At 37.1% G+C, this 27,507-nt stretch overlaps 1 protein-coding gene across 2 annotated transcripts; it reads left to right on the forward strand.

Annotated features, from left to right (window-relative positions):
• si:dkey-40c11.2 (drebrin-like protein B) lies at positions 1–27,441 on the forward strand. Of its 2 annotated transcripts, none has more exons than XM_056747370.1 (16): positions 1–295; positions 16,498–16,553; positions 17,267–17,379; positions 18,549–18,623; positions 22,247–22,384; positions 22,559–22,636; positions 23,323–23,474; positions 23,577–23,631; positions 23,742–23,816; positions 24,320–24,425; positions 24,500–24,952; positions 25,043–25,402; positions 25,489–25,569; positions 25,662–25,810; positions 26,052–26,103; positions 26,223–27,441. In XM_056747370.1, the coding sequence occupies exons 1-16, from the start codon at positions 210–212 to the stop codon at positions 26,357–26,359; spliced, it is 2,166 nt and encodes a 721-aa protein (XP_056603348.1). In that variant the 5' UTR covers positions 1–209; the 3' UTR covers positions 26,360–27,441. The 2 variants fall into 2 exon arrangements, with proteins under 2 accessions (XP_056603348.1, XP_056603349.1); XM_056747371.1 differs by having other exon boundaries at positions 25,662–25,756.
• The last annotated feature ends 66 nt before the right edge of the window (positions 27,442–27,507 follow it).

Below are 27,507 nucleotides of genomic sequence, written 5' to 3' on the forward strand. Positions count from 1 at the left end.
GTGAAGTTTTCCAGAAGAACTGATGCAGTTGAAACATCACCCGTGTGCGGCTGTACGCCTTCACCTCTCCACCAGCGTGACTTCCACAACTTTAAGATTGCGTTTACACTTCCTTGCATGCCAGATCCGATAAGGTAGCTCGTTTTACTAGAGAAAGAGAGTTGAAGAGTGCTGTTTTTAGGAGTACACAGAATAACTCCAGCATCAGGATGCGAGCGATTAACTTGGACACGTACAGCCTGTCTCTGCTGACTGCTAAAGAAGACATCCTGAATCCCCGAGCATCCACCAACTGGTACGGTAACTTTTACATATGATGTTTCCTTATTCTACATTCTCATTCACTATTCATTTTTTTTCGTTTAGCTGAGTATGTGAGCTTGGTTTTGACACGCAACCAAAGATCGCGCATTGCTTTTCTAATCCAACGTTAGAAATGGTTATTGCGCAGTTGATTTTATTGTTGTCTGAGACGCGTTGCATTTCAGTTTGAACACTGTGTTTAAATGTGTAAAAATCCCAAGACTGGTAGATATGCATATCAAAACCTGTCAGTACTTGTTTGAGTACTTATCACTTTTTGGCAATCAAAATACTGAAGTAGTGCACTTCAGTTATTGCTAAAGATTTAAATGGAAATGTATGAGAATGCACAATGATATGTTCCCGTGGAAGTGGGTGATGTCGGGTTCTTCCCATTGTCATGTTTCTTTTGGTGTTTGCCTGTATGCAAATCTAGTCAACCGCGAGCTCAACATTAGCTCAGAAACAAACAAAAAAGAAATATAATAATAATAATAATAAGGCAGTTTGCTGATGTATCCTTAGAACGATCAGCATTTATTGTCTTACAAAATGAATAAATGGATGTTCCAGATTCCTCATTTGGAGTGCTTACGTGTGCATCATTTGGGATGAATGATGGTAGCTAACCAACAATCTTACAGTCCCTTTCATTTGTGACTTTCTGCCATGATGTTATGACGTTCAATTTTGACTCAGTTTCAGATCTCTGTGGACAGTAATAGTTTGCACACTGGTTTGCACTTAAGTGGAGCACCCACATGATTAAAGACACCTTTCTGTAACTGAATACAGCTCTCAAGCTCTCATTCATTTAGAAAAGTACCCAGTCACCACTCACGCGACTATGATGTCATCATTGGTATGCTTTTAATAGTTATAAATAACATTTTTCAAACAGCATAGTCATATACATTTAATATAATCTAATACTATGATTATAAATCATTTCTTTACTGTAAACATGGTTTGGGGGAAATGTTTAAAACTTGTCAAACTAGACACTCCAAACTGATTTTTGCCAAGTGAAATGTTCTAGGTTAACAAACAGACTGTACAGTTTGTTGACCCTGGAAGAACATTTACGACAAAAAATCCCCATCCCAAGCCTGTGGTGCGACCATATATTAATTTAAAATAATATACATTTAATGTATTTAGCACTGAGTATTTTTCCCCTCATATATAAGAAATTTAACATAAAATCATGCCAAAATATTTTATTAAGAATTTTATTGAGAAAATTAACATTTATTTCTCAGTTTTGTTCTCTGTTTGTATGTTCGGACGGTCGCACCACCTGACATTTTTGGTCTTTCAAACACCAAAACTCAAAAAATCTATTGAATTTCAATAAAATGAAAAGGGTTTCTTATAAAGGACATATTGTAGATCCATTTGATATATGACATGTATTTATTCAAATTCTTTTTAGGAAAATAATGAATTTGGACACAAAACACGTCATAGACCCATAAGCATCCTGGTTGTAACCTGAACTTCACATTAACTGTAAACTTATCCCTGAAATCTGATTGATTGATTGATTGAAATATATACTATAATGATCTGTCAACATTAAAGTCCTGCAGTGATGTTCTTGTGTGTCAGATCTTGGCAACTCATGTTTGTTAAATCAACGGTGTCATTGTCTGCTGACTTTCAGCAAGCGGATTCTCGCAAACGCCCCATCAGGCTCCCCGAGCCAGCCAGGCAGCACCCATTCTGTTTTTCCACATGCTTAATCACCATGGAAACGTGCTCAGAAACACTCGCTGGTGCTTTAGGCTTTACAAGCCTATCAGGCCTATTCATGTGCTGTCTGGCGGTATTTGCTGACAGCTAAAACCTTCATGGTGCAAGTTTGCAAGTTGTATTTTTTTGCAGCCATTTGCATATGCCAGTTTGTAGCAAAAATGAGAAACCTGCATGTATAGATGACAGTTACTTCATGCATCCTATAATAAAAAGAAAAAAGCTTGAGCTTTTCATTGAATTCAGTAATGTTATTTTAGCATCGCAGGACTGCCATGTAGTCGTACTGCACGCATATAAAGCTGCTTAACGGGAACAATCCATTTCTCCTGATCAACACTTTTCCACTCATAAAATGCCGGCAAACTAACTTTAGCCTTGGTCTGGCTTAGGCTAGTGTTGGAAGATTGCATTTCTCAGAAAAAGTTTCAGTTCGGCTACTTATCCTGAATGATTCTTAATCAGTTCATCAGTCTTTATCGGACATGTGATCAGAATTAATCCCTGGCCGTGTTTTTACATGCCACTCAGCAATTCTTCAGAAGTTGATGTTGGCAATAGTTCTTCTTATGTCCTCATACCAGTTAGAAACAGTGCTATTTGTTGTATGGGCATGTAAAGGGGCCAAGATCACTTATAAGTTCTAAGTCAATGACAATGTGTTTAATGCTAGTACGATAGATACTAGAGTTTAGGGCTGTTAAAGGATTAATTACAATTAATCGCATCTGGAATAAAAGTTTGTGTTTACATAATATCTGTACTGTACATGTATTTTGTATTTATAAAGACAGGTACACATCTATGTCACATCTATGTATATATAAGTTATCGCATTTAACAGCCCTTCTAGACATCTAGACTTGATTTTGTTGTTATTGCAATTGATATCTTACTGTTTTGGTTTTAACATATTGTTCTCATATCTTCTAAGATGTATGTATTCTTCTTGGTGCGAATTTGTCATCTCAAGCCTTAGGCAGACAACTAAGAGAACTCCCATGGGATATGACTGAACTAGAAATGATAGGAAATTGTGAAGGCGTGGTAGAATTCTTTTCAAATAAATCTGTAGGACGTTATGTTGAGTAGCCAAACTTGTGATATTTGAGTCTTGGAAGTGGCTTCAGCATCCATCATACAAAGAGGGATTCAGCCACTGTCCTTTATCATTTTCAAAGCGCAAAACATGGTGGTGTTCATTGTGACAATAGCAAAGTTGTGGTTTAAAGGAGCTCACCTATTGTAAACCAAATGAGATAACGGATCTCAGGTTCAGCGTGTCTCAGGTGTTTACATCTTCATGCTGTTGAAACACAGGTTTATGCATGATTTAAGAGACTCAATGTGCAATCTTCTTATGTTACCACTAATAAACATGTGCACTATGGTAAGTTATCATCAGTACTTAAAAAAACACTGTTCAGGTCCAACAGTTCGTAGTAGGTGGTAATTTTGTGGACAGCTGAGATAAACAAAGTATTACGTTTAAAGATGAGGTACTGTAACACACGTAGTTTCTGTCATTCTCATATTAATCTTGAGTATCTTCGAAGAGTATTTAGTTTGATCAAATTTATAATAGACAGAAACAGCTGTACGATTGTTTCCTGAAAAAGACGAACGCCTTGAGGTGTGCAGGGGGGGCGGAACTACAGCACGAGCGAATAGGGATGTAACGATTCACTCAGCTCACGATGCGATTCACGATTCTGATCTCACGATTCGATTTACTCACGATTTATTTTTACAAATGAGTTGAGACAAATGAGAAATGAACAACTTCACATGCATTATTTCTTAAATCCTTCAAGTTTCTTTGTATAATAAAATTATGTTTAATTTCAAGTAATAAATCTAAACTGAAATTTTAAAACAAATTAATAATAGAAAAAGGCTTTTTAATATAAACGTGTTGTATATAGTTGTATATAGTGGTGCAATAAATCTAAAGAAACATACTGAATGTTGAGTAGGACAAACACAGTCCTGTATTCCGCCATTGTTATATTGGGTAAACTAGTGCATGAACTAAACATGTAATACACATGTACAAGATGTTCCCGATTCCACAGATTCATGTTTTTGTGGTGTATATAGAAAATATAACAATATTGTTCCGAAAAAGTTTGTGCTTTGCTTTCATGCCCCCAAAATGCCATTGTCTTTTCAATGAACAGCCAAAACACACAATTTTTTGGTGTAATTTCTTTGTTTGTTTAAATGTACAAGAGTTTCACAAGAAATCGATGCTCATTCACAAGCATTTCTTGAAACGAAAGCACATTGTTTTACGTCTCATGATGTTCATAGAAGATCTTTTGACTTATGACAGTCCAGGGTGCAATGTTCTTGCATTCCAAATGTTCCTGTCAGAAACAAAATGGTGATACTATATCTACAGTCTGTTAAGATGCAGTCTACCTCATCAATACTGAATTAATACTGGAAATTGAAGGACTACCACCAGGGACCTGTTCTTTGTAAGTCGCTTACTACATCCAGGATCAAATGAAACATCCGAGATGATAATTAAGTTCTTTGAACGCACCTGTTGTTGATGATAAACTGGATTAAATTGTCTTGGATCATTGCACGCTCACGCATGTTTGGAAAGGCAGCATATATCGATAGAAGAACCAGTGATCAGCGGCGCTGCTATTGGCTGGTTGTTACGGCAACGTTCATATTTTTTTACCGCTGCTTGAAGATTATGCCAAATTTAAAACTTTTTTAAAATGTCAGGAACACTTTAAACGATACACAGACAGATTGCTTTCAGAGATATTTATTAAATTTTAAAGCAGTTGTAAACTGAAGTTATATAATTGATAAATTCACTTTTAGTTCTTTTTTATAAATTCTCTTGTGGTTAATTGCAATGAGATGGTGTTCTCCCCCCACAAAATAAAGTGTTTTATACCCCTTTATGCCGAGACTTCACAGAAAAGTGGTACAGAGATGGAGAAAATATGATTTTGTTGTGCTATTTTATTGCTTTTAATGTATTGGGAATAATTGATTTCTCTCCACAAAAGGCACTAGACGCATCCATGTATAAACATTTTAAAGTCTTTAGATTAACTCATTCGCCACCAGCCTCTTTAAAAAAAAGTTGCCAGCCTACGCCAGCGTTTTCTAACATTTTCACCCAAATTTAATGGCTCACAGTAAGTTTTCTGTAATGAAAATATGGACAAACAATATGTCAAATGAAAGAACAGTCTCAGCTTTAAAAAAAGAAACCGTATTCTTCTATCTTCATTTGTTTTTATCACTCCATAGATGTGGGTAGGTTTCTTCAAAAATGCTAATAGATAATAGTAACAGAATAGTAATAGTAATTAATGATTCCGCCCAGATTCCACTCAGAACAATCATTAAAAACCGCTAAAACATATACATTCTAGGTTCTGGGATTCTTTACTTTTTTCCAAAGGTGTGTAATAGCGCCACCTGCTGTAAAACAGTACAAACACTGATTGCCGTAAAAACTCGTCTTTGCTGGGATGCGTTTTTTTTTAAATGACGATATAACTCGTCAATGGCGGTGAAAGAGTAAAGAAGCTATTTCTCAATTGTTTCTGACCTTACAACTCTTATTGCAGTTACTGTAAAATATGACACAGATGCCTGCCTATTATTCACGGTATAAAAATTAAATGCATGTGGGCGTAACTAAGTTTGTGTTGTTTTTTATTTAAGAATAATAAAGAAATGGTATTCCAAAAGTAACATCTCATGAAGCTCAGTCCAAGTGTAGTGGCTGGAGGTCATCATCAGGCCGCTCCTTTCTTTTCTTAAGATGTGTACTTTGTAGTGTAGCACATGCAACAGTTCAAGCCCTGTCATGTTCCTCCTTTAGACCTCGTATACACTGAAATCCTTAATTACTATCAGTTGCCCAAAGGTCATTTCAGATCATGATCCTGTCCTGGCTAGAGCTACAATAACAGGTTTGGATCTGGGAATGGTTTCTTCAAACACAGTCCCATCATAAATCTGACTGAAGATTGTTGACTCATGCAGATTCCGGACATTATGCTTCAGTGCTGGACTGTTGATACTGTATGTGCACATTTGGTCACTCACCATCGAAGATATTTAATCAGTCAGCTTCCTTTTTGCTTAATACTTTTGCTATTAATATTAAAGTGAATATTATCTATACATATTTTAATTAATTTTCAGAAACCTGAGGCCTATGATGCAATCTATGACATCAATCAAGACACATACAATACTCATTGATATGATCATGAGTGCACAATCTTTAGTTCCCTTGTAATATTGTGTAATATTTATATATTCAATAAATATGTAATATTTATTGGAAGAAAAAAGCAGTGTTACAAGCCGGGGTCTTGATAAACTGAAATACCACATATTTGCAAATGGCAGGACTGACAGTATTTTAATAAATTCCTAGCATTATATACACATATGCACTGTCTTTGCTTTTATATATATTTAATATGCAGGTCCAACAAATTAATATGGAAATGTTGTCATTCACAAGAAAAATCTATATTTTGTCTATTTATTCATTTATTTTGGTCGTCACCGATCCCTTAACAAAAACACAGAAAAATCGAATTATGACTTGAAAGGTTAAACAACAGTGGAACACCAGAAGAGCCGCACACATGCGTGGAGCAGAGCGAGACAGTCACCCTATGTGCTGGGGTTCTGCCCCGGATGGCCCCGGCCCAATTTAACCCCTGAGAACGTCACATGGGTAGAAGCTCTGTTGTTTCTTGGGTAATGTCTGGACCTTGTGTAGGTGGATTCTTTCTCTGGTTTCTGTTGAACCCATTGAGAATGTACAAGGAAGATGTTAATAGAGTTCCTTTAAACAGACAGGCTCGGTCCCAAGCTTCAAACAATGCTGCTTGTTGTATGTTATGATGTCATCCCACACAGATGGCTTGTGTTGTTGTCGGAACTCTGAAGCAGGAAAAGAACGTTTATATCATTTAAATTGGCTGGATTCAAATACAATTGAATCACACGTTTGCATAGAGTTATTTTTATTGAATTTGTGTTACTTTTTAACACTTTTTAGATAACTAACAGAATCACGTGCAAGTCTTTCCAAACTTTTTTTATTGCTATGCAAACTTTCTCTTTTCAGTGTGCTGTTATGTTGTCTTGGCCATTCTTGTTCAGTTTAAAGATTTTTCCACTTCTGTTCCCATATCACAAGAATGTCAGATGAGTTTTGCTTTGACCAGAGAAAAGGTTCCAAGCTTGTCTGAGCGCACTACATCATTTCAAACATTTATGATGTTCCCACATTCCAATCCTATCTCAGTCCAATAACGGACCTTAAAAAGTCTTTAAGCCTGTCAAAGTACTACTCGCCAATGATTTGAGCGCAGATCCTATATTGTGGAAACATTCACATTCTTCATTAATGCAACTTTCAGGATGAGGACCAAATTATACACTTACCTCTTCTAGGTGCTGAATGACATGATGCAGTAAGCCGTGTGCAGGCACTCTTCATCACGCCTACTAATGACTTGCAGTAGCCTTGTACTTTAGAAGGTCAGGCGGTTTGCCCCTTTAACTAGAATGTGTTGAACTCTTTTAACAACTGAGCCAGCGAGAATCAAGCTCAATGTACTGTTGAGGGCCTCTAGCTGTTTGTAGGCTTTCCCTCTAACACTTTGAAGTTCTGTAAATGGAGATTATTTGCAGAAAAGAAACACCTGCCTTGTTGATAAAGTATAAACGTGCTGTTTGGTGCCGTATGTAATTAAAGAAATATAGTTTGTGGTGTTTTGGATTTACAGACAAGTTTGGCCCTGCCTGAGACCTTTAATCACCTCAGATGGAAAATTCGTGGCGGGGAAAATAAATCAACAAACAGCCTACATACCTAAAGCCTCCCACAAAGTAACCAAAAGGTTCTAACCAGCCATAGAGTGAGAGCTGATGTTATCTTGTCCTGGCGTCTCCTCACTGTTAGAGCAAGAGCTTTTGTCAGCCTAATATGATTATTTCAGTTTATTCTATGGTGTTTGCTAAAAACAAGGTTTATACTACAAGGAGCATGGTCGGTGCTTTTTTGAGAGTTTGGACACAAGTGTCTGAGTGTCCTAGATCTGGTATCTCATCTGGCTATGCAGGAATTAGCTGAGACCATGCATTCCTGTGAATGTAAAACGCTGAATGTTTTTTTTTCACAACAACTGCATAACCAAGGGCAGCGGCTGCTTGGTTGCCATTCCGTAGTTTTACATTGTTCTGGCTCCATGCGATTCTTTGTTTCGTTCTTTTTATAGTTTCCAAGATTACTTTAAGCTTCCTGAAATAAAAGCTTTCTTCTTCCAAAGGCGTCTGAAGAGTGTTATGATCCTAACTTCATGAGAACTGTCCTGAAAATGTCACGCAATGCAAATTTCATCAGTGTTTTTGTCACAGTTTACATAGTAGATTGATTCAGAGTGTGCTGTGCTGCTTTGTGAGCTGTGAGATATAATGAATCAGAAAAGTGTGCGCTAATACAGATGTGCTGAGAAGTTTAAAGACAAATACATGGGTAAGAGCTCGGATCTGAAGAAAAGAAGAGGTTGTACATCAAATGTTGAGGTGTTACAGAAAGAGACAAAAATGGTGTCTTAAAAGAAGCGGAAAGGAAATGTTTATGAATTAGTAATTGTATGAGGGATACCAGAGTTTAGACATAGGGTGTGTGGGACAGGCAGGACGGGAAATGCCAGAGTTGTCCCGGAGGAATGTTCTTTTTTGAGAGATCAGTGGCTAAACTTCAGAGTAGCCTGCAGAACGAAAGGCTAATCAGTAAAGTGTTTAAGAAAGTTGCAAAGTTGTGATAGATTATGTTTACTGTGGTTTATACCTGAAGATATTTACACAGGTTAGGGTTTGTGTTCGGCTACCTCAGATTTTGTCGAGCAGTTAGGCCTATAATATAAATATTATTTTCTGTTTGGTGCTTATTGCATTTCAGAATGTTTATAAACTGTGTCCAGACGCTGAGTTAAAATAACCCACAAGTACAGTAGTCATGAACAGTACTTGAAGTAAAGTGATGATGTTTCACTATAGCTTGTTGCCTTGGGCTCAAAGGTCACTTAAGGAAAAGAAAGAAAGCAGGGCAGGATATAAATAATTTCACTTTAATTGTCTGAGAAAAGTGTTTGAAATAATGTTTCATATAATTATAGTTATTTTAGTCATTATGTAAATAACTTTAGTCATGAAATTCTAACTGTTGAAGTCGGGATAGGCAGTTTCTTTGAAGCTAGCAATAGCAATCTAGCTCTTAGTGAGCTTTCTCCAGAGCCACACCTCCTTAATTACTTCATTTATAACTCAATGAGACAACATTACAGAACAAAACATGTAACATTACAATTTTAATGAACAAATAAAACTTCTTTAGATTTATTGTTAGTCTACAAAGATGTTTGGAAAGCTTGTTTTAATCCGTGAGCAAGGTGTGTAAAGTTTTGCAGGTAAAACATCCTGTCATTGCATTTAGACGGAATCCAATGATTGGGCGAACATTTATGGCCCTGAGACTTCCACTTCTTTTCTTTAAATGTTTACACTAATTATTTTTTTCGATCAGAATGTAAAGAGACTTAACTAGTTGTAATTTTTTTTAATGAAAAACGTTGCCTACTCTAGCTTTAAGTAATGAGATGCCCCGTAATGAATAACAGCACATTGTTTTTTAGGGGCTTACATTACATTTCCTTTAAAGGGTAATAGCAGCATTGTTGATGGAAAACACAGAGTCAGTTCCTCCAATTCTGATAACAGTTTTAACAACTTTAATGCCTTATTGAAAGATACACTTTGTGGACCTCCTGCACAGAGAACGCAACAGTTCCTTCCTCACTCTTAAACAGGACTGGATGTATATGTGTCAGGATAACCCAGCTTGTCTTCAATAGACATCTATTTATACAGCAGCTGACATATAAGGTTCCTGATGAAAGGTTTCTACATGTAAGATGGGGTTACAGAGTTGGGTTCATGTTACACAATAGTTACTTAAATTGCAGCTTTAATCTTTGTTGAAACACTAGACTTATTGTTTCTACTTGTGTAAGTTCAGGGCTGGTCATTATAATGAATGCATAAAGAATTGTTGCCACAAGGTTGGGCACATCTGTTGACCTGTTGATTTGTGTATTTGAATATTGTTGACAAACAATCAACAATACAACATTTTTGCTGATCATTTTAGTTTTGTAACTAGAACAATTTGTTCTATTTAGTTTAATTGCAAGGCTCTTGAATTTTCCATGGCTGAAAGCCTGACCACAACAGCTAGCTTGTAAAGTCTTTGGATCTACATTGAAATGTTATTTTCTATCTTGGAGCTTGTTAAAATGTCTCACAAAATGGCCAGGTTTACCATTAACAATGTATCCACCAACATCAACTACATTAAAGTGATAGTTCACCCACAAATGAAACTTATGATGAAAGTTGGTAACCGAACAGCACTGTCCCCCTATTCACTTCTATTGTATGGACACAAAACCACATATATCTTTAAAATATCTTATTTTGTGTTGTGCATAAGAAAGAAAGTCATACAGGTTTGAAATGACGACAGATGTTTTAGTATCACCGTAAAAGACAATGTAAACTACAAAATCGCAAAATTAATTATTAGACCATTTTTTGACTTTCCAAAGGGGTCCATTACTGCTTAAAGCAAAACATCACAATTTTGACATATCTCAAGTCATGCCCATTCACATAACTTTCCATTATGCGATGTAACTGTTATCTGTACTGACTGTACCTTACGCCATAATATTTGGGTCTTTGTTTCCCCTCTCTCTCTTCACCTTCCTCATTCTCCATTCACATTTATTTGTTCTCCTGTTCACACTTACTCATCTGGCAGAGCGGATGCTTTTATTCAAAGCAAATTCACAAAGGGTACTTTTTATCACTACACGTGTTCCCTTTGAACTGAACCCATAGACCTTGATACAACAACGCTGTCATAGTTGAGCTAAAAGAGCTCTGTTTCCGTAGCTGTTCTCATACTCTCACGCCTTTTCATTTTGCAACCATATATCGCACATGAATGCCTACCTCCTCAGTCTGTTTTCTTATTCCCATCCGCCGTCCTCTTTAATTCAGTCTCCCATACTCCTTTTTATTTTCCCATCCTCTCTCCTTCACTCTTTATTGAAAACTCTTCCACTCCATCCTTTACGCATCTACCCAGAATCTCCTCAAAATCCTAGCAATCCTCTTTTCTCTTCGAAAAGTGCCCAAAAGCACAAAATTGCCACCCAGGGGACAAAACTGTTCCCCCTTAGACAGCATTAGATTGACTCTCACGCAGATGCCTTATAAAGTTGCATAGAATTGCAGTTAAGCAAGCTAAAGCTGTAAAGTTAATTTAATAGCTATTGTTATTATACATCTTCATTAGACGCACATCTGTTGGTTTAGCTCTACTTTTCACCTCTTGGCTGCTGAACTCATTTCAGTGTGTTGAGCAGTTTGGCTGTGTCTGTTCCAGGCCAGCGCACACTGAAATGAAAAGCACTTGGCACAGCGATTCAGTATTCACTATGACAAGGTTGCTGTGCCAGATGGCAATGTGCTCAGAGTTGTTTCTGCAAAGGTTGTTAAGAGAGCCCACCGTTGAGATCTCCACCACTGAGCTGAGGTTCAGAACAGGCCAGCTCAGCAAGGCAGTAGCTTCTATCTGAATCTACAGTGGCTTTAATGATCTCCCACCCATGTCCCATTTTCTCGGAAAAGCAAATTCGAATGAAAGTGAAAAAATGTTTTTTATATGCGTATTTTGGACACAGTTTTTTAGTTCTTATCGCCTCCCTCTGGGTCATAACTATATAAACACTACCAGCTTCCTTTTCCAGCGATTTCAGTCCAGTGACATTTGGAGCAGTTTTATAGGGAGTGACGCGAGTCAGTGCGTCTGCTTTCGATTTATGATCATCTTCAAACAGACCTAAGAATATTAGCGAACGGAGCCTAACAGACTTGTGGGCACAAAAGCTGGATTGGCAAAGAAATATTAGTCATTAAACTCATTCAAAATAAGAGACCTTCCAGGATTTCTTTTCTGCAACAGTAAAACACGCCACAGATGACACTTGGAACTTTTCGTATTGCTTTTAGGAGAAAACCGTTTCCTCTATGCCAGTCGTTTGCTCAACCATGGAGGGAAAACTCCTCCATTTCTTTTTAGCCATTGTGCACAAGAATACTCCTCTGCACAGCTGTTTTCCAGCTTTACGCACTACAGATGGAATGCGGCCATCTCAGGCAAGGTGGACATCCAAGTAGATTTTGCTGGGGAGTTTATAATAAGTGTATCAACATCACTTTCAGTGAACGGCCCTTCGGACATAGTCAAGATGTTGGAGCCATTTACTTTGGTAAACATTTTGCTTAACATTAAGGCAACAGCACCCTGTTAAAAAGTTGGACAGTTACCTAATCTACAGTAGCTACATGAGAAACTGTAGAATTTAGTCTTCAATGTTGTCTTGAAGTTTTCAGTAGGTGCAGTTGGTTACTTATAATTAAATGTGTTTTTATTTATTGAGCAAGTAACGAATGAGTTGTTGACTTTATAGATATCAGAAGACTTGAATGTTTTTGCATTTTAAGGAAATCTCAAGCAATAGACATTTTGTCCCATAAACCCACTTCTTTTAGGAACCACAAAGTAATGAAACTTGAGAGCCAATTGTGCCAGTGCACAAAATTAACATAAAAAAATTTGTGACATGTTCTATTTTTACAGAAAACGTTTTTACATTTTCCCCTAAAGCTACTACAAATGTTTTTTTCTTTATCCTTTATGGTGTGTATGGCCCCTTTCTTCATCTTGACCTCATAACTGGCTGACTCCGACATGGACTGCAGAACAGAGCTTCTTGTGTTTTTCTCATCAGTCTTTTGACACAGGAAGTGTGTATGTGTGAGGTGAGAAAGGGCCAGACGACTTCCAGACAACACCTCTCCATACACAACAGATTGCAGGAAATGTCTACTGCAGCTTTTGATTTAAATTTCATTAGTAATGGAAATAGTATATAGTTTTTAAGCATGAGTTAAATTTGTAGTTGTAGTTTGTAGTCGTAATTTAATATACAAACAACACAAACAGGCCAAGCCCGCAAACAGTACTACTGTAGTCAGTGCTGCTTCTGGATGTATATTGGTCCCTCTGGATTTCTCTGCTTTGTGTGTTTTTCTGACAAGCTCTTTTGAATGAAATCCAGACAAATGCAACCTCTCTTCTCTTACGTGTGCCTCACAGTACGTTGTGTACATGCAAATACCAAACTTTAGCTGCATATGCACAAAAAGCAGTTAATTCTAATATTTTAAAAACTATAAAAATTAGCATGTTGCTAAGCTAATGGTACACCATTCTAATAAGTACAAACACATAGTCTAGAGTGCTAAAATGTTATCTATACTTGAAGTTTATTTGCAAAAACAGAACACTGTTTTTAAGAATGTTGATCATGTTTTTCCAATATTTTGATCATGTTTTTATTGTGTCTTATTGTGTTGGCTAGCTGTATTCTTAATATAGTTATTACTACTTAAATAAAACAACCCAACTGCAATTTGTTTTACAATCATTGAAATGCACAACAAAAACATGATTTTATCTGTTTTGAAAATGAAACATTTATCCTCCTTTTTTATTTATTTTTCTGTCAAGCTCATTGCAGTGCATTCTGGGATTGCATTAGAATTTTTGCTCAAACGATGTATTTTGCGAGGTAACAGATTACAGACATTGTGTTGTGAGTGCTTGATGTCTTGGAAAGCTCCTAGTGCAGCTAACACACAGTTTCTTTTAATTGCCTTTAAACAAAAAGAATAAGGACTGCTCACAAAATAAGATTTCTGAGACTGATTCATGTGACATCTGAATAAACAAAAGCTTTTCTTTTTAGTTCATGCATATCACCTGTAGGTGCATGTGAATTTAAGCTCATAGCGTCAAAGACGCCATGGGGATACTATGCATGCCTGCAAAACAATGAGTGATGTGCTGACTGTTTGTGCTCATTTTACCATGTCAATGGGAATGTGTGTGGTCTGTACATACTATACAAATACAGTAATATACCGCGACTTTTCCCCTGTAGCTTTCTGTAGATTACAGCATGACATGATTTGACCCCTAGATGAACCTTGAATAACCGACCAGGTCTGCTGTCCATAAGGCAACATGCTTTTCATTTGACATGGATACAGGTCAGAATAGTCTAGCACAGTATGACATCATAGTTTTATTTGACCTTTGAGTGACTCTTTAAAAAGTCAACATCTTTAATCACTTGGATCAGATTAGACTTTCGCTTATATAGAATGTAATGAGCTTGGTAGCATTATTGGTAATGCCATCTTAAATCTCTTAACTCTAGCTTGATTCATTGAGTGATAGGACATATTAGTGGAGTGGACAAACATAAAATCGCACATTCTCATTCACCCCCTTTCTATTCCCATTCTGGTGGTAAGATGTGAAACAATGGTATCACTACATGTTAATTGCAGACTGTTGATAGAACATTAAACACAGACCCCGATGAAGGGAAACAGGCTGTTAGTGTTCCTTGTGTTTGGGCTCTGAGTCAAAAGCCCAGACGTCACAGTCTGGGTCGCTTCAGAGATCAGAGGCTTTAAAGACAATAGGAAAATGAGGACGAAAGGCCGCTCTCTAGTTTAACCTCATTCAGTACACATACGAGTAGAGAATTCTGCATAGGAGGTGTTTAAATGAATTGCATAGCTTGTCAAACAAACGTAAACTTGCATTTAGGCAAAACTACATCTTTGCAAAATCAATAGATTGGCTGAATGACTACTTGAATAATCAGTGTTAAGAAAGTCTTGTATAATTAGACCGGTTACAAGGTCACCTGACCCCGAACTGACATGTTTATATAAGACGCATTTAGAAAAAGCTGAAGGAAACACAACAGATTGAAAAGGAATGTGGGAGCTTTGTTACTATTTCTAAAACTGAACTAATATTATATATAAACATATTTCACTTTGATACTGCCAACGGCGTTTTAGGAGGATTATAAAGGTTCAGTTGTTCCAAGAATGCGAATTGTCCTATTTTATTAAAAAGTACTGAAAATTAAACCTGAAAAACAGTTAAACCAGTTCTCACTAGACCTCACGATTAATTGTTTATCATCACACATGATGGGATTGTCAAAGGTGAGGCATACTATACTCTACATGACAATGATAAAACGTGCCCTGCTGTTATTGGACCAGTTTCATCCAATTATTAAGTTGATATTATGTAGAATTATAGGATTTGCTTCACATTTACAAACTGTTAAAAAAAACTTTTTTACAGTTATTGACCTGTTTATTATGTGACTCTGTCATAACCGATGCAGGTTCAGCAGAGGGTCAACTGATACAGTAGATAAGCTTATTACTGCTACCGGAAGTCAAAGACATAACTAACCATGGAGTTTTGGCTTCATAGATTGCAAATAGGTTTTAAACTCTCCCCTTGAAGTGGCAATATGTTTAAATTCACCAAAACATGAAAACACTTCAGTTTTGACAAGTTCCTTTAGATGTAAACCTGACATCAACTGTTCCATATTTTAATGAGGTCACCGCAGCTATTGTGAATATTTCAATAAAAAGTTGTTTGTTTGTGAAGAAAGAAACACGTGGACTGGCATGGTGTAAATTATGAGTTCCTGAACCGTCCTTCCTGTTTCCTGAAACTAGTCAAGGCTATAGGGATGACCCAGTTGAAAGTAGACCAATTCTTGAGTTATTTTGTACTCTTACACATCCTGTTTAAGTGGTTTTTGGTGAACATAATACTGGTTGGACTCTATAGGAGCAATTGCTCTCTGCAGCGAACATCTTATAAATCAGAGTGAAATCTTATAAATCTCACAATCCGAGCACCCTATCTGTGCTTACATGTTTGCTGTTGTGTGGAATGGTGACCCCAATGCAAAATGCGTTATTTTCGCTAACCCTCAGTTCCAAGTTATAGTCCCAATGTAGCCGTGACTGACAAATAACCATAAACAGATGTGACCGGGGTTCAAATGTTCCAGTGTGATTTCATATTCTGCAATTGCAGTTGTTATTAAAGCTAGTAGCCCCGAGAACATTTGCTTACAAGCTCTGACTTGATCCTGTCAAATTAGAGCCTCAACAAATGTTCACTAAGTCCTCTGGGTGCAAGTTAAGTAGATCCTGAGAAGCTCTTGTTGAAAAATCAATAAGTAAATACCAAATAGTGCAGGTCAGGTGGTAAAGGTGGCTTGGATGTTATGTGAGGACGTTTGGTGTATTCATTCTTATGCAGGTATATATCATATCCAGCATGTACTGAAATGTGTTTTGAGTAATTTACTGATGTTGTTTTTTTGTCTTTTCTAGGGCATTATTTACATATGATGGACTGACCAACAATCTTAAACTCTCTGATTCAGGAGGTAAAGTGTTTTATTTTTTTTAACAATATAAAAAAATTGTTAGGGCATTAATATAGAAACCATTTTCCGATGTCTTTTAAAATTGTACTAAAGTGTCCAATGTCTTCAGAACATAAATTGCCCTATTTTTATTGTCTGAATTGCTCCAGATCAATATAACTGCAAAGGAACTGCAATATCCTGACGTGTATCCAATGTGTTTCTCAAATGTATATCTAGTTTGGTGTCATGCATGATATCATTTTGCTACTAATGACAAGGGCATGACCTATTACCAGGAAACCAACAAAACCAAACTATTATTTTCAAATTGCTGTTGATAGCATCTGTGGCATAAATGTAAATATAAGACATAAATGTATCACTTACTGCTAATGGTTTTGTGTTGTACCCTTGTTTTTGATCAGAAAACATACTTCATGTGCAAAAATAAACTTACATTCCTACTTAAAACTTGTTGGTGATTTAGTTTTACACTCTATTTGAGGCTTAGACAAAATATTCATTTTTGGGTTAAATGCTCCTGTAAAATTTAGTAAAAAGTCTAGTTCATTGACACTCTCTTCTTGAGTTTATGATGACAGACAGCCCAAGACTTTTTGTTTGGTCAGTATTACATGCAGAAGACTTAGAAATCCTTGGATTTGGTTCCTTCCAGTTATTTTCTCTCACTCTCTCTCTCTCTCTCTCTCTCTCTCTCTCCATTCTGCCAGCTGGAGGTTTGACAGAACTTGTTGGGAAATTTCACAACGGCACGGCCATGTATGGCCTGTGCAGGATGGGATTGACAGAAACAGGACAACCACAGATTATCATGGTCTGCTGGGTAAATTCATACGCACAACTCACACTTTTACATAACATAAGCCATAACAAATAAAATAGTTTGGTCAGGATTGAACATATACTGTCCTAAACTTTAAATGGAAAGTCTTTCATCTTTTCCCTTATTTTTTCTTGGTGTGCTTCAAACATTTGTTGCTCTTTTAACAAATACATCTGAATGAGGTCATTTTGCCTTGTTCTGATTGGTTACTAAACCTTTATGAGTAGCTTCTATTGGATGTTGTCGTGGGGTGTGAGTCTGATATGATTCCTCATTGGATGGAGCTGGCACCGCATTAAACAGACCATGTTTAACCAAAGGATGTGAGGTTCCTGTCGATGAGACTTGTCAATAGTTTCACTTCACAAAAGGGCTTTGACCTTCAGAAGTGTAACTGAAGGAGCTCAAATACAGACAAACACAGGCATTCTGGGAACCCTTCTAATATCCATCATGGCTCTGGTTGCTAAGGCAACAAGTGGGAATGTTGTTTTTAGGGTCAGAGGTGCCATCTGTAGCCGGTCAGGCATTGTGTAGAAGAAGGGGGATGTGGATTCACTGACCTGATAACTGCAGAAGAAAAAATCTTTGTACTGGTACTCAGACACAAACACACACCACACATAGTGATCATGAACTTTGTTGGATATATTTAGATGAGGAAGCATTTATAGGACAATTCAAAAGCTGAATGAATAATTCCATTTATTGGATTATTTTAATTTTATGCAATAAAATATATAGATTAAAGTAGTTTAAATGTAGGTGTTCCAAAATGTCTGAATATTTTTAAGGGCAACTGAATATTGTTTTGGCCACAGTAGGTCACTACATCACACTGTATTATATTCTATTAAAGAGAAAGTCATCACTATAATTAAAGAACTGTCATCATTTATTTACCCTCAAATTGACTTTTATAAATATAATTTGTAACCAAACATTTCTGCGGCACTAAGCCTAGTAGGGAAAACAATCACTATTGTGAGGTAGTCAATGGTGTCTCAGAACTGTTTGGTTCCCACATTCTTCAAAATGTCTTGTGTTAAACAAAATAAAGAAATGTATACAGGGTTGAAACGACTTGAAGGTGAGGAAATGATGAAATATAATTTTGGGTGAACTATCCGTTAAAGAACATTGCAATCTTTTCTGACTACATCACACAGTTTGGTGAGAGCGTGGATGAGCTCCGCAAAGAAGAATGTACCAGCCACGTGCCCGCCATCAAGACCTTCTTCAAGGTAACAAACTGTTTCTCTACTGGCATCTATATCACTCCTTAGGAATTGTAAGCATGAGATTTATCCTTATATTGTGTTGCAGAATAGAAGGTACTTCCAGTTTAAGCTGTCATTAATCAACTAGTATTTACTCCGGTGGCTACATTTGGAAACATTCACAAATAGAGCGAACAAAAAGCGTGTGTCTTTCCCACGTGCACACATTTGTCTCGTTCTCATACATCCTGTGTTTGTGTCACTGTGGAATGTTCTTTCTGTTAGTGTTCTGCTATACAGAATAATTCTGACTGGATGTTAAGTCACAAACACTCGTGTTCTGCTGTTTAGATACACATTTTTATTCCATGCAACAAAACTTTTGCAGAATGCATGTAGTGCTTTGTTTAAAAACAGTATTTGTACTACATAAGTACAAGTTAAAGGAATAGTTCACCCAATGAAAATACTCTCACACTCTCCATCCCAGGTGTTTTCTTAGCTAGATTTATATTGAAATGTTGTCATGTTACATCACAGTTCTTTTTCAGACTCTTTCTGCTTTAGATTGTTTGATATTTCTTTCCTTACAGCACATTGCTGCTTTGCTTGAACCAATGGAATTTAACACATTTTGCTTCTATTTGAATAAATAGGAGGAGTATGTAAAATAAGGTTTTCTCACAGTTCTGAAATGACTGACCTTGTTGGAAAGTACAATTGCTCTGTTCTGAGAATTTCCTCAGATTTAAATGGTTTCCTTTCTATGCTAGTATCTGTAAAGCGATGGTTAGTTGCTTGGTGCCAGGTCTTGTGCCGGTGGAATGCCACGGACAGACATTAAAACCCGCATTGACAGAAACGAAAGAAAGCGAGCAAACAAAAGATGGTTTAAAGGATATTTGTTGTATAAAATGTGCTGTTATTTTAAGCTTTTGTGTGATAAAGAAAAATGTGTAGTGCTTAGAAAGTATTCTATGTGGTTTATATTGTGATATACTGTATGTCAGTCTGTTGAAGCTGGTTTGCTTACTTCGCCACCCTGGCATTGTTGGTTTAATTCTCCATATTTTTAATATTTCAGAATTTGGATGGTGGCATGAGATTGTTAAACACACGTCTCAGTTTTTAACGCCTTATAAAGACATTGCCTGGTCAGCGTCTCAGGCATGCCAAGAATGTTGTTTATTTAATTCTCAAAGTTCCTCTCTCTCTCTTTCGAGGTCGACAACCTTTATGACCTTGAATTTACAGTGAGTGTATATGTAGCGCTTTCAAATGTAGTTGTGTGATTTCTGTGTTGATTGATGGTTGTTTTCACACGTATGAACTTTAATGGGTTTACAAAAGTGGCGGGAACCTTGTTTTATAGCGTGGGAGAGGTTGTGCCCCCAGTTTCCAACTGAAGTAAATAGTGCACTTTGGATAGACCCTTACGCAGATACACATTAACACAACATTTATAAGTGCATTGTTACAACTGTGTTGTTTTAAATAATGACTGGGGTAAGTCTGCCATTATTTTAACTTCATGTTCAGCGCTCTTGGCCAGCAGTGGCTTTTAAAGACATTTCGACTTAAAACCCAATGTATGTGCACATCATTTATCACAGCGTGTATGTTGGCTTCTGAGATCTTCCTTTAAAGTATCAGCAACATGATTACAGATTAAGTATGAGCCACAATGAGGTTAAATCCCCCTCAGCCACTCCTCAGTGCTTTCTCTCTCTGTTACTCCCTCTTTATTGTATATTCTTGCGAGTCTGTGCTGGTAAAGGCTCTGTCATGAGTGCCGGATTGACTTGTCAGGTCTTGGTTTCCCAAAAATTACTTCAACAGCAGTTTGCTTTTTGAAATTAGGTTTATTTAGTCATCAAGGTGGATCTTTTTTTGCATTAGTTAAAATAAATGAGCATTAATCACAGATGTGGTCACAGTGTTTTACCACCTATTAAAACTACGATGGTGGTTATGATGGATTTATAAAACTGGATTATAATAGTCCGTAAAACCATTCTTTGAACTAATTCTTCATGAACATAATAAATGTAATGTCTGGTTATGATCCGATACGAGATAAGAACTGTAAATTGCATTCTAGTTTGACAGTCTGCTTCAGGGATGGGGTGTGTATGGGAGAGAATCTGCCATCAGTACCGTTAATATTGTCATTACCACTAAAGCCCTGGGCCAACTGCATGTCAGGGGCTCATCCAAAACAAGTTATAACAGAGTTAAGTCCTTCAACTCCTCCCAGGCAGAAACAGGGATAGAAGGGAAAATTAGCTACAGTTTTAGCCTAATGTACTGAAGATAAAGTCATTTTAGTCTTAAAGAGATGTAATATATTGGTTCTGACATGTTGGAGTTATAGTGCAGAGAAAAAGTATATAATAGTTCACTATAGATCTGTGGGGTTTGCTGAGTTTGAGCTCAGCTCTTATGAGACTTGTTTTCAATAGTGAATTTCAATAGTCTTCTGCTCTCTTCGCTCCCATAAACCACATCACTATCTTGATTTGCACTGGATACATTTGGTTAGTTATATAGTGTTTATTTTGTTGAGGGGTGATTAATCTTAATATTGTTTAAGTTACCCCAGAGCTGTAATGGAGGAAAAATGTCATTTTAAGGAAATTCTAGTAGGCAGATATGTTTGGTCCAGCATCATATAGTACTCTGATTCACATGCATTTTTCTCATTATATGCAATTTAAATCTTTAAAAATAGTTTTTATGTTTTATAATTCTCATTTCCATTTGTCAATAAATAGTTATTCAAAATACATACAGTTAATACAATGACAACAATTGTTGTATTATACAACAAATGTTGGTGCAAACAAAGTTTAAACAGATGAATAGGGGTCCTGGATACAAATGGTTAAAACAAGTTTTTTATCGAACAATAAAGTTGGCATAAAAAAGAAGGAACGATCATATTGAAATGATAGAAAACTTGGGACTTGATTTTCCTCATCGAGAACTGATTGGATAGTTGGAAGAAGGGCATTGCTAACAAAATGAAGAACAGGAAGTGATGAGAATTCATTTCAGGGGGGAGGAGGTCCACGTTTATGATTAAAGATTATGAATTTAAAAATTCAATTATAAAAACACTGCACTATTCCATAAAAAATATGATTTTTCAGTTTTGATTTCATGCTGTGGGGGCACGGTGGCTTAGTGGTTAGCACGTTCGCCTCACACCTCCAGGGTTGGCGGTTCGATTCCCGCTTCCTACTTGTGTGTGTGGAGTTTGCATGTTCTCCCTGTGCCTCGGGGGTTTCCTCCGGTTTCCTCCCCTGGTCCAAAGACATGCATGGTAGGTTGATTGGCATCTCTGGAAAAATTGTCCGTAGGGTGTGAGTGCGTGAGTGCGTGAGTGAATGAGTGAGTGTGTGTGCCCTGCGATGGGTTGGCACTCCATCCAGGGTGTGTCCTGCCTTGATGCCCGATGACTCCTGAGATAGGCGCAGGCTCCCCGTTACCCGAGGTAGTTCGGATAAGCGGTAGAAAATGGATGGATGGATGGATTTCATGCTGTCGAATTTTGCACATTAAGAAAAAATCAGTTTTATCATTTTCTTGAGCATTTAGGGAACTTTCAAAAATGTTTTTATCTCTTAATGTTTCTGTCATAACAGGAGGCCCAAGTATTCATTACAGCCTCAAACCAAGATGAGGTGACAGAGGAGAAGATAAAATCTGCCACTGAAATGATTCGAACACCAGTAGAGAGATCAAGGAGACCCTCAAGGGCAATGGATAAGGAGGAGACTGTGGTGAGTTACCACAAAACCACCACAAACTTGGCTGTGTGAAAGGGTTTCTTTCATTAAAATATAAAAAAAGTTTCCGGGAATAATTTAGTGAGCACATTTGAGAGTTGATTTACTGATCTCAGATACATTAATTTGGGTAATTTTGAATCTTTTGTTCGTGTGCCCCACCCATAGGGTACCAACTACAAGAAGACAAATGCTGCCATGGAGATGAGAAGGATTAACAGAGACTCCTTCTGGGCACGAGCAGAGGTACAGCTATGCTGTGTTAAGTGTTTTATACATCATTGATCTCTAGAGTTTAGTTAAACATATTAAAAAGAAACTGCACCAGCAATATAATAAGCCATAATGTATAATAGCTGGTCATTATTGCATTGTGAAGCCATACTAGAAGACACTGACTTGGAGCAAAGGGGATCGTGCATCACCCAAAAAGGTTTTTTTGGTGTGTTCCAGTGAATTTTGATTGCATATTACATGAAGTCATTTCGTAGACGCATTTATCCAAAGCTACTTACAAAATGCTACATTACAAGGCTACTTATTATAAATATAAATATTTGAATGCACTTAAAGTTATTTTAGGTGAAATGGTCTTATTATCTGAGACAAGGGGACATAATAGGTGTAATAAATAGACTCAAAGGGATATAAGTGACATATGAAAAGCACCAGAATGTAAGAAATATTGCCTGGGACAAGGGTCAGTTTTACAAAATTACAATATTTGACTTCAGATTGATTGGTGAGAGAGACTGATCTAGAATTCTGTATTCTAGAAAGCTGTGTACTAAAATCAATATCATACAGTATATCAATTCATTAGATCAAAGTCTGTATGAAGCATCTAACAGTGGTGGTAACAGATCGAGATGTCCAGTCCAGTAAACTCATGTTCATCGTGATGTAATTTTGTTTAATATCATGTGTCACAGCGTGAGGAAGAGGAGAGAAAGGAAAAAGAACGTCGGCGGGCTGTAGAAGACAGACGCCGCTGGGAGAAAGAGAGGATTCTGAAGGAAAAAAAAGAGGCAGACGAAAGAGACAGAAAGATGGAAGAAAAGCTCAAAATGATCGAAGAGGAAAGGTTTGTATTGTACACCTGAGATCAACACCCTTGAATACCCGCGTGTTTAAGATGATTTCTAAATAAATTATTTCAACTTTCCTGTTGTTTTTTTACGTACAGGAGAACCCAAGCAGAGCTTGAAGAAGAAGCTAAAAAGGAAGAGAAATCGAGATGGGTGTGTTCTTGGTATTCCTTTGCTTAAACTGAAGATATGAACGCTTGATGTTACTGTATTATTTTGATGAAATAGTAATGGTTTAACACATTTCTTTGTGTAATGTACAGGAGCAGCAGCAGAGAGAACATGAGGAGGACATGAGAGCATGCCTCAGACGCAGCGAATCCATCGAGAAAGCAGCAGTAAGTTTGAGTCATTCGTTTTTATTAGACTATTTTCTCTGTTAAAAGTTGAACCAAAAAGAAATAAGCAGAACTGTATTGAAATATGTTTAGAAATCACGTTCACTAACATAAGGCATATCAGTGGTGTAGAAAAGCTGTTCATTTGACATTAAGCAGATAGAGGTCACATGACCATCTAAATACTAGCCTACAGCTACAGCCTACTGTTTAATATTGCACAAAAAGGGGCAAAAATGACTAGCTTTGTAAACTAACTTGTGTACTACACTTAAAGTGTATGTAAAGTGTATTCTTTTAAACCAAATGGTGGGCTGTTTTTTGTCCCAAGCAGCGTTGAACTAATACACCTATATTACTAATAAATATAAGTCTACTTATTACACAAATAATACTTTAAAATAAACTTCAATTTGACATAAAATAAACATTTTACGCTATTAACATTTTTAACTTAAAAAATTCGTACGTTTTCTAACAATAGTTCTTCTTTTGACCAACAGGAGGCAGCAGCACTTGTTTCCCAGCGTTCTCTCAATCCCAGGGAGTTCTTCAGACAGTTATCAGCATCCTCACAAAATTCCTCCAGCCCTGGATCACCACGTTCAGGTAGTGATTTTTATTCAACATTTACTAAAAATGTTGCTCATACAATACTTACAGTCTAATTTCCTATTTTGCAGTCAAATCTCCATTCCGCCGCTACCAGCGCAGTTTGACAGACACGGCCTTCATCTTTGAGAGGAGCAATTCCAGTTCAGGTCCCACTTCTCCTCTCAGTCCCACTGTAAGGTCTCCGTTCTCTCGAACCCCAAACACATCCCAAAGGCGTCCAGCATCTCCACTTAGTCCATTCTACCGTACAGTCCCTTCACCACAGCAGCCTGAAACATCTCCTCCATCACCACCTGCTCAATGCTCTGTTCCACCCGTATCACCATTACCCAGTCTGCCTGTTTCCGGACCCTCTCCAGCCCAGTCATCACCACCTAGCCAGCCACCTCCTCAACTTCCAGTCCACTATTCAGCTTCCCCCGCATCACCGAAGCTGCCAGAGTGTCAAGATGAGTCATTCACCACTGATATTACCAGAGAGGAACAGGTTACTGAGTCTGATAACAAACTGCACTTTAGGGGTGAGTCATTTTACTCACTCTCATGCAAAAATAACAAAGCATTTTTGTTTTTATTGTAAATTGACTTAATCCACACATCTTCAATCATAGAGGTTGTAACAGGCTCTCCAATGCTGCCTGAACTTCAGTCAGAAACACACTTCACTGCCAAAGCTGTGCTGGTTGAAGAAGATGAAGAAGAGGTGGAGGAACCAGAAGAACCATCAGTCACGTCAACTGCACCTTCAGAAACCAAGATGCTTGCAAACTATGAAAATGTCCCTGAGGAGCAAGAATTGGAAGCAGAATGTCAGGATGAAGAAGGCTCTGAAGAGCAGCCTGCCGCTGAGTCTGAGGAATTACAGCCGCATGTGGACCAGTCAGGACCTGCACTGCCCAGAACAGTGATACCAAGATTAGTAGAGCTCTCTGAGAAAAACAAGGTTGACGACGACCTGCCAGAAAACCAAGGTGATGGGACCACTGAAACATAATATGAAGATGCCAAAATGTTCTTATAGTTGAGATGTCATTGTCATGCTGTTTCTGTGTTACAGAGCAATGTGTGAAAGTAGCAGAATATAATCTGATGGCTGACGACGATGAATCAGAATGTGAAAGACCACTGAATGGTACAGGTAAGGAGCTAGTCTGGTTTGAGTGTTACAGTATATAGTTTAGTTATATACTGTAGAATTACAGTATACGGTCTCTTTTATTTCGTTTTCAGAAGAGCATGTTGATGAATCTGAGCACAGCACACCGGAGAGGTGCAGTTACACAGTGAATCGTGAGACAGATGAAGAACTGAAAGAAAACGGAGAAGTACATACAAAACCGGACAACATAATGCGCAATATTTACAGTCAACCATCTACAGTATGTTAAACTGGAATAGTTCACCATCAAAATGAAAATTTTGTCATCATTTACTCCATAATTTTACAACTGTTTGATTTTCTTTCTTCTGCAAAACACAAAATAACATATTTTGAAAAATGGTAGGCAAAAAACATTGGTTCCCATTGACTTCTATTGCATGGACAAACCAATGTCCAACCACTGATCTACTATTCTTCTAATGTGAAAATGACTAAAGTTTTGTTTTCTTTTTGAACAGCCATCACCAGAAAGACTTCTGCGTGTAAGAGCTTTATATGACTACCAAGCAGGTTAGTTTTGTTTATTATAGTCAGTGCTGTATAATTCATAATTGTTGTGGGATTGTGTATTGTGAATTCACATGTATTTATAACACACACAAAAACAAAAGCATTTTTGGTCCACACAGAGGATGATACCGAACTCTCTTTTGAACCTGGTGACATCATTAGTGATGTGGAAACGATTGACAAAGCCTGGTGGAGAGGTTCCAGTGAAGATGGGCGTCAGGGTCTTTTCCCTGCCAACTACGTGGAGACCATCTGAAAGACTTTTTCTTTTAAGACGGTTCATCACCCCCCTTTTCTTCCTACTGATTCTCAGGGACCAAACCTCACAACCCAGTCTATGAGGATAGACAAAGCACTCTGAGACTAAAAACACATAAAAAAGGTTTGGGAAGAAAATGTTAACAGACAGAACTTGGCCAACAGACCAACCAAAAAAGTCTTTAAAGATTAGATATGAATTCAGTACAATTTCTGTTAGAAATGTATACATTTAGCATCGTTTTATTTGTACATTACATCGAATATGATAACACATTTTTACCCACGTGCTAAATCATATAAGAACGTGGTAGTTTCTGCTCATAATAATGTTCCCTTCACACTTTTAATTTGCACAGATGTTTACAAATAAGTCATTTCCAGAGACCAGTATGATAATATTTTGACATTTGTCAACAAATTTGCTTTTCAAATCTGCTATAAACAGAAAGCGATAACCAAACCTGTGAAATTGTAGTTCGTTGACAGAAAATAGCCTAATGGTTTAACTAATGCTACTCCCAAAATGTTGCCATAAAGGCACTTTAGGCCTCCTTGATGTCTGTGTAAAATGAAAACCATTTACATTTAGAATGAGTATACTTTAGGCTGAACCTGCCAGCCATTGCATATTTTTTCTTTCAGAATGTCTCCATAAACAATAAAACAAGATGTCCACTCTTATGTAAATACTATAAACTACACATGGTTTTTCTATGTAATTTATTTATCTCCGACTATGAAAATATAAATATTCCCTCCGAGTGAGGGTCGGTCTTTGGAACTTTCGTGGATTTCAGTAAAAGGTAGTTTTTTAAACTAACACATTTTCTTTGTATCAACACTATATAAAATAATACAACTATCACAACACATTTAGTTTGTGTACATCATAGTTTTTCTTTTTCCACAGCAACAGTAATGGATAATTTTCTTAGTTTCTTGCACAGCTAATACAATGTTTGCAATATCATTATCATCAAGGAATTATTATCCAGTGCATGTATGTTAATGCATGAGATCACATTAAAGGGATTCACTTTACTGGGTCAAAATAAAGTTTATGTTCACCATCTTTTACATTTAGTTGCGTATGTACATGTGCCGATTATCTTTATTATTACAATCATTTGCAATAGCACAGCA

Source organism: Triplophysa dalaica, chromosome 4 (genome assembly GCF_015846415.1).
Source record: "Triplophysa dalaica isolate WHDGS20190420 chromosome 4, ASM1584641v1, whole genome shotgun sequence".
Classification (NCBI taxonomy): Eukaryota; Metazoa; Chordata; class Actinopteri; order Cypriniformes; family Nemacheilidae; genus Triplophysa; species Triplophysa dalaica.

Bases quoted from the DNA above. Each gene is read 5' to 3' on its own strand.
- si:dkey-40c11.2 (XM_056747370.1), top strand. From the start codon at position 210: ATGCGAGCGATTAACTTGGACACGTACAGCCTGTCTCTGCTGACTGCT. The intron at 17,380-18,548 runs GTAAATTCATAC...TACATCACACAG, and splicing joins AGATTATCATGGTCTGCTGG to TTTGGTGAGAGCGTGGATGA. The intron at 24,426-24,499 runs GTAGTGATTTTT...CCTATTTTGCAG, and splicing joins CCCTGGATCACCACGTTCAG to TCAAATCTCCATTCCGCCGC.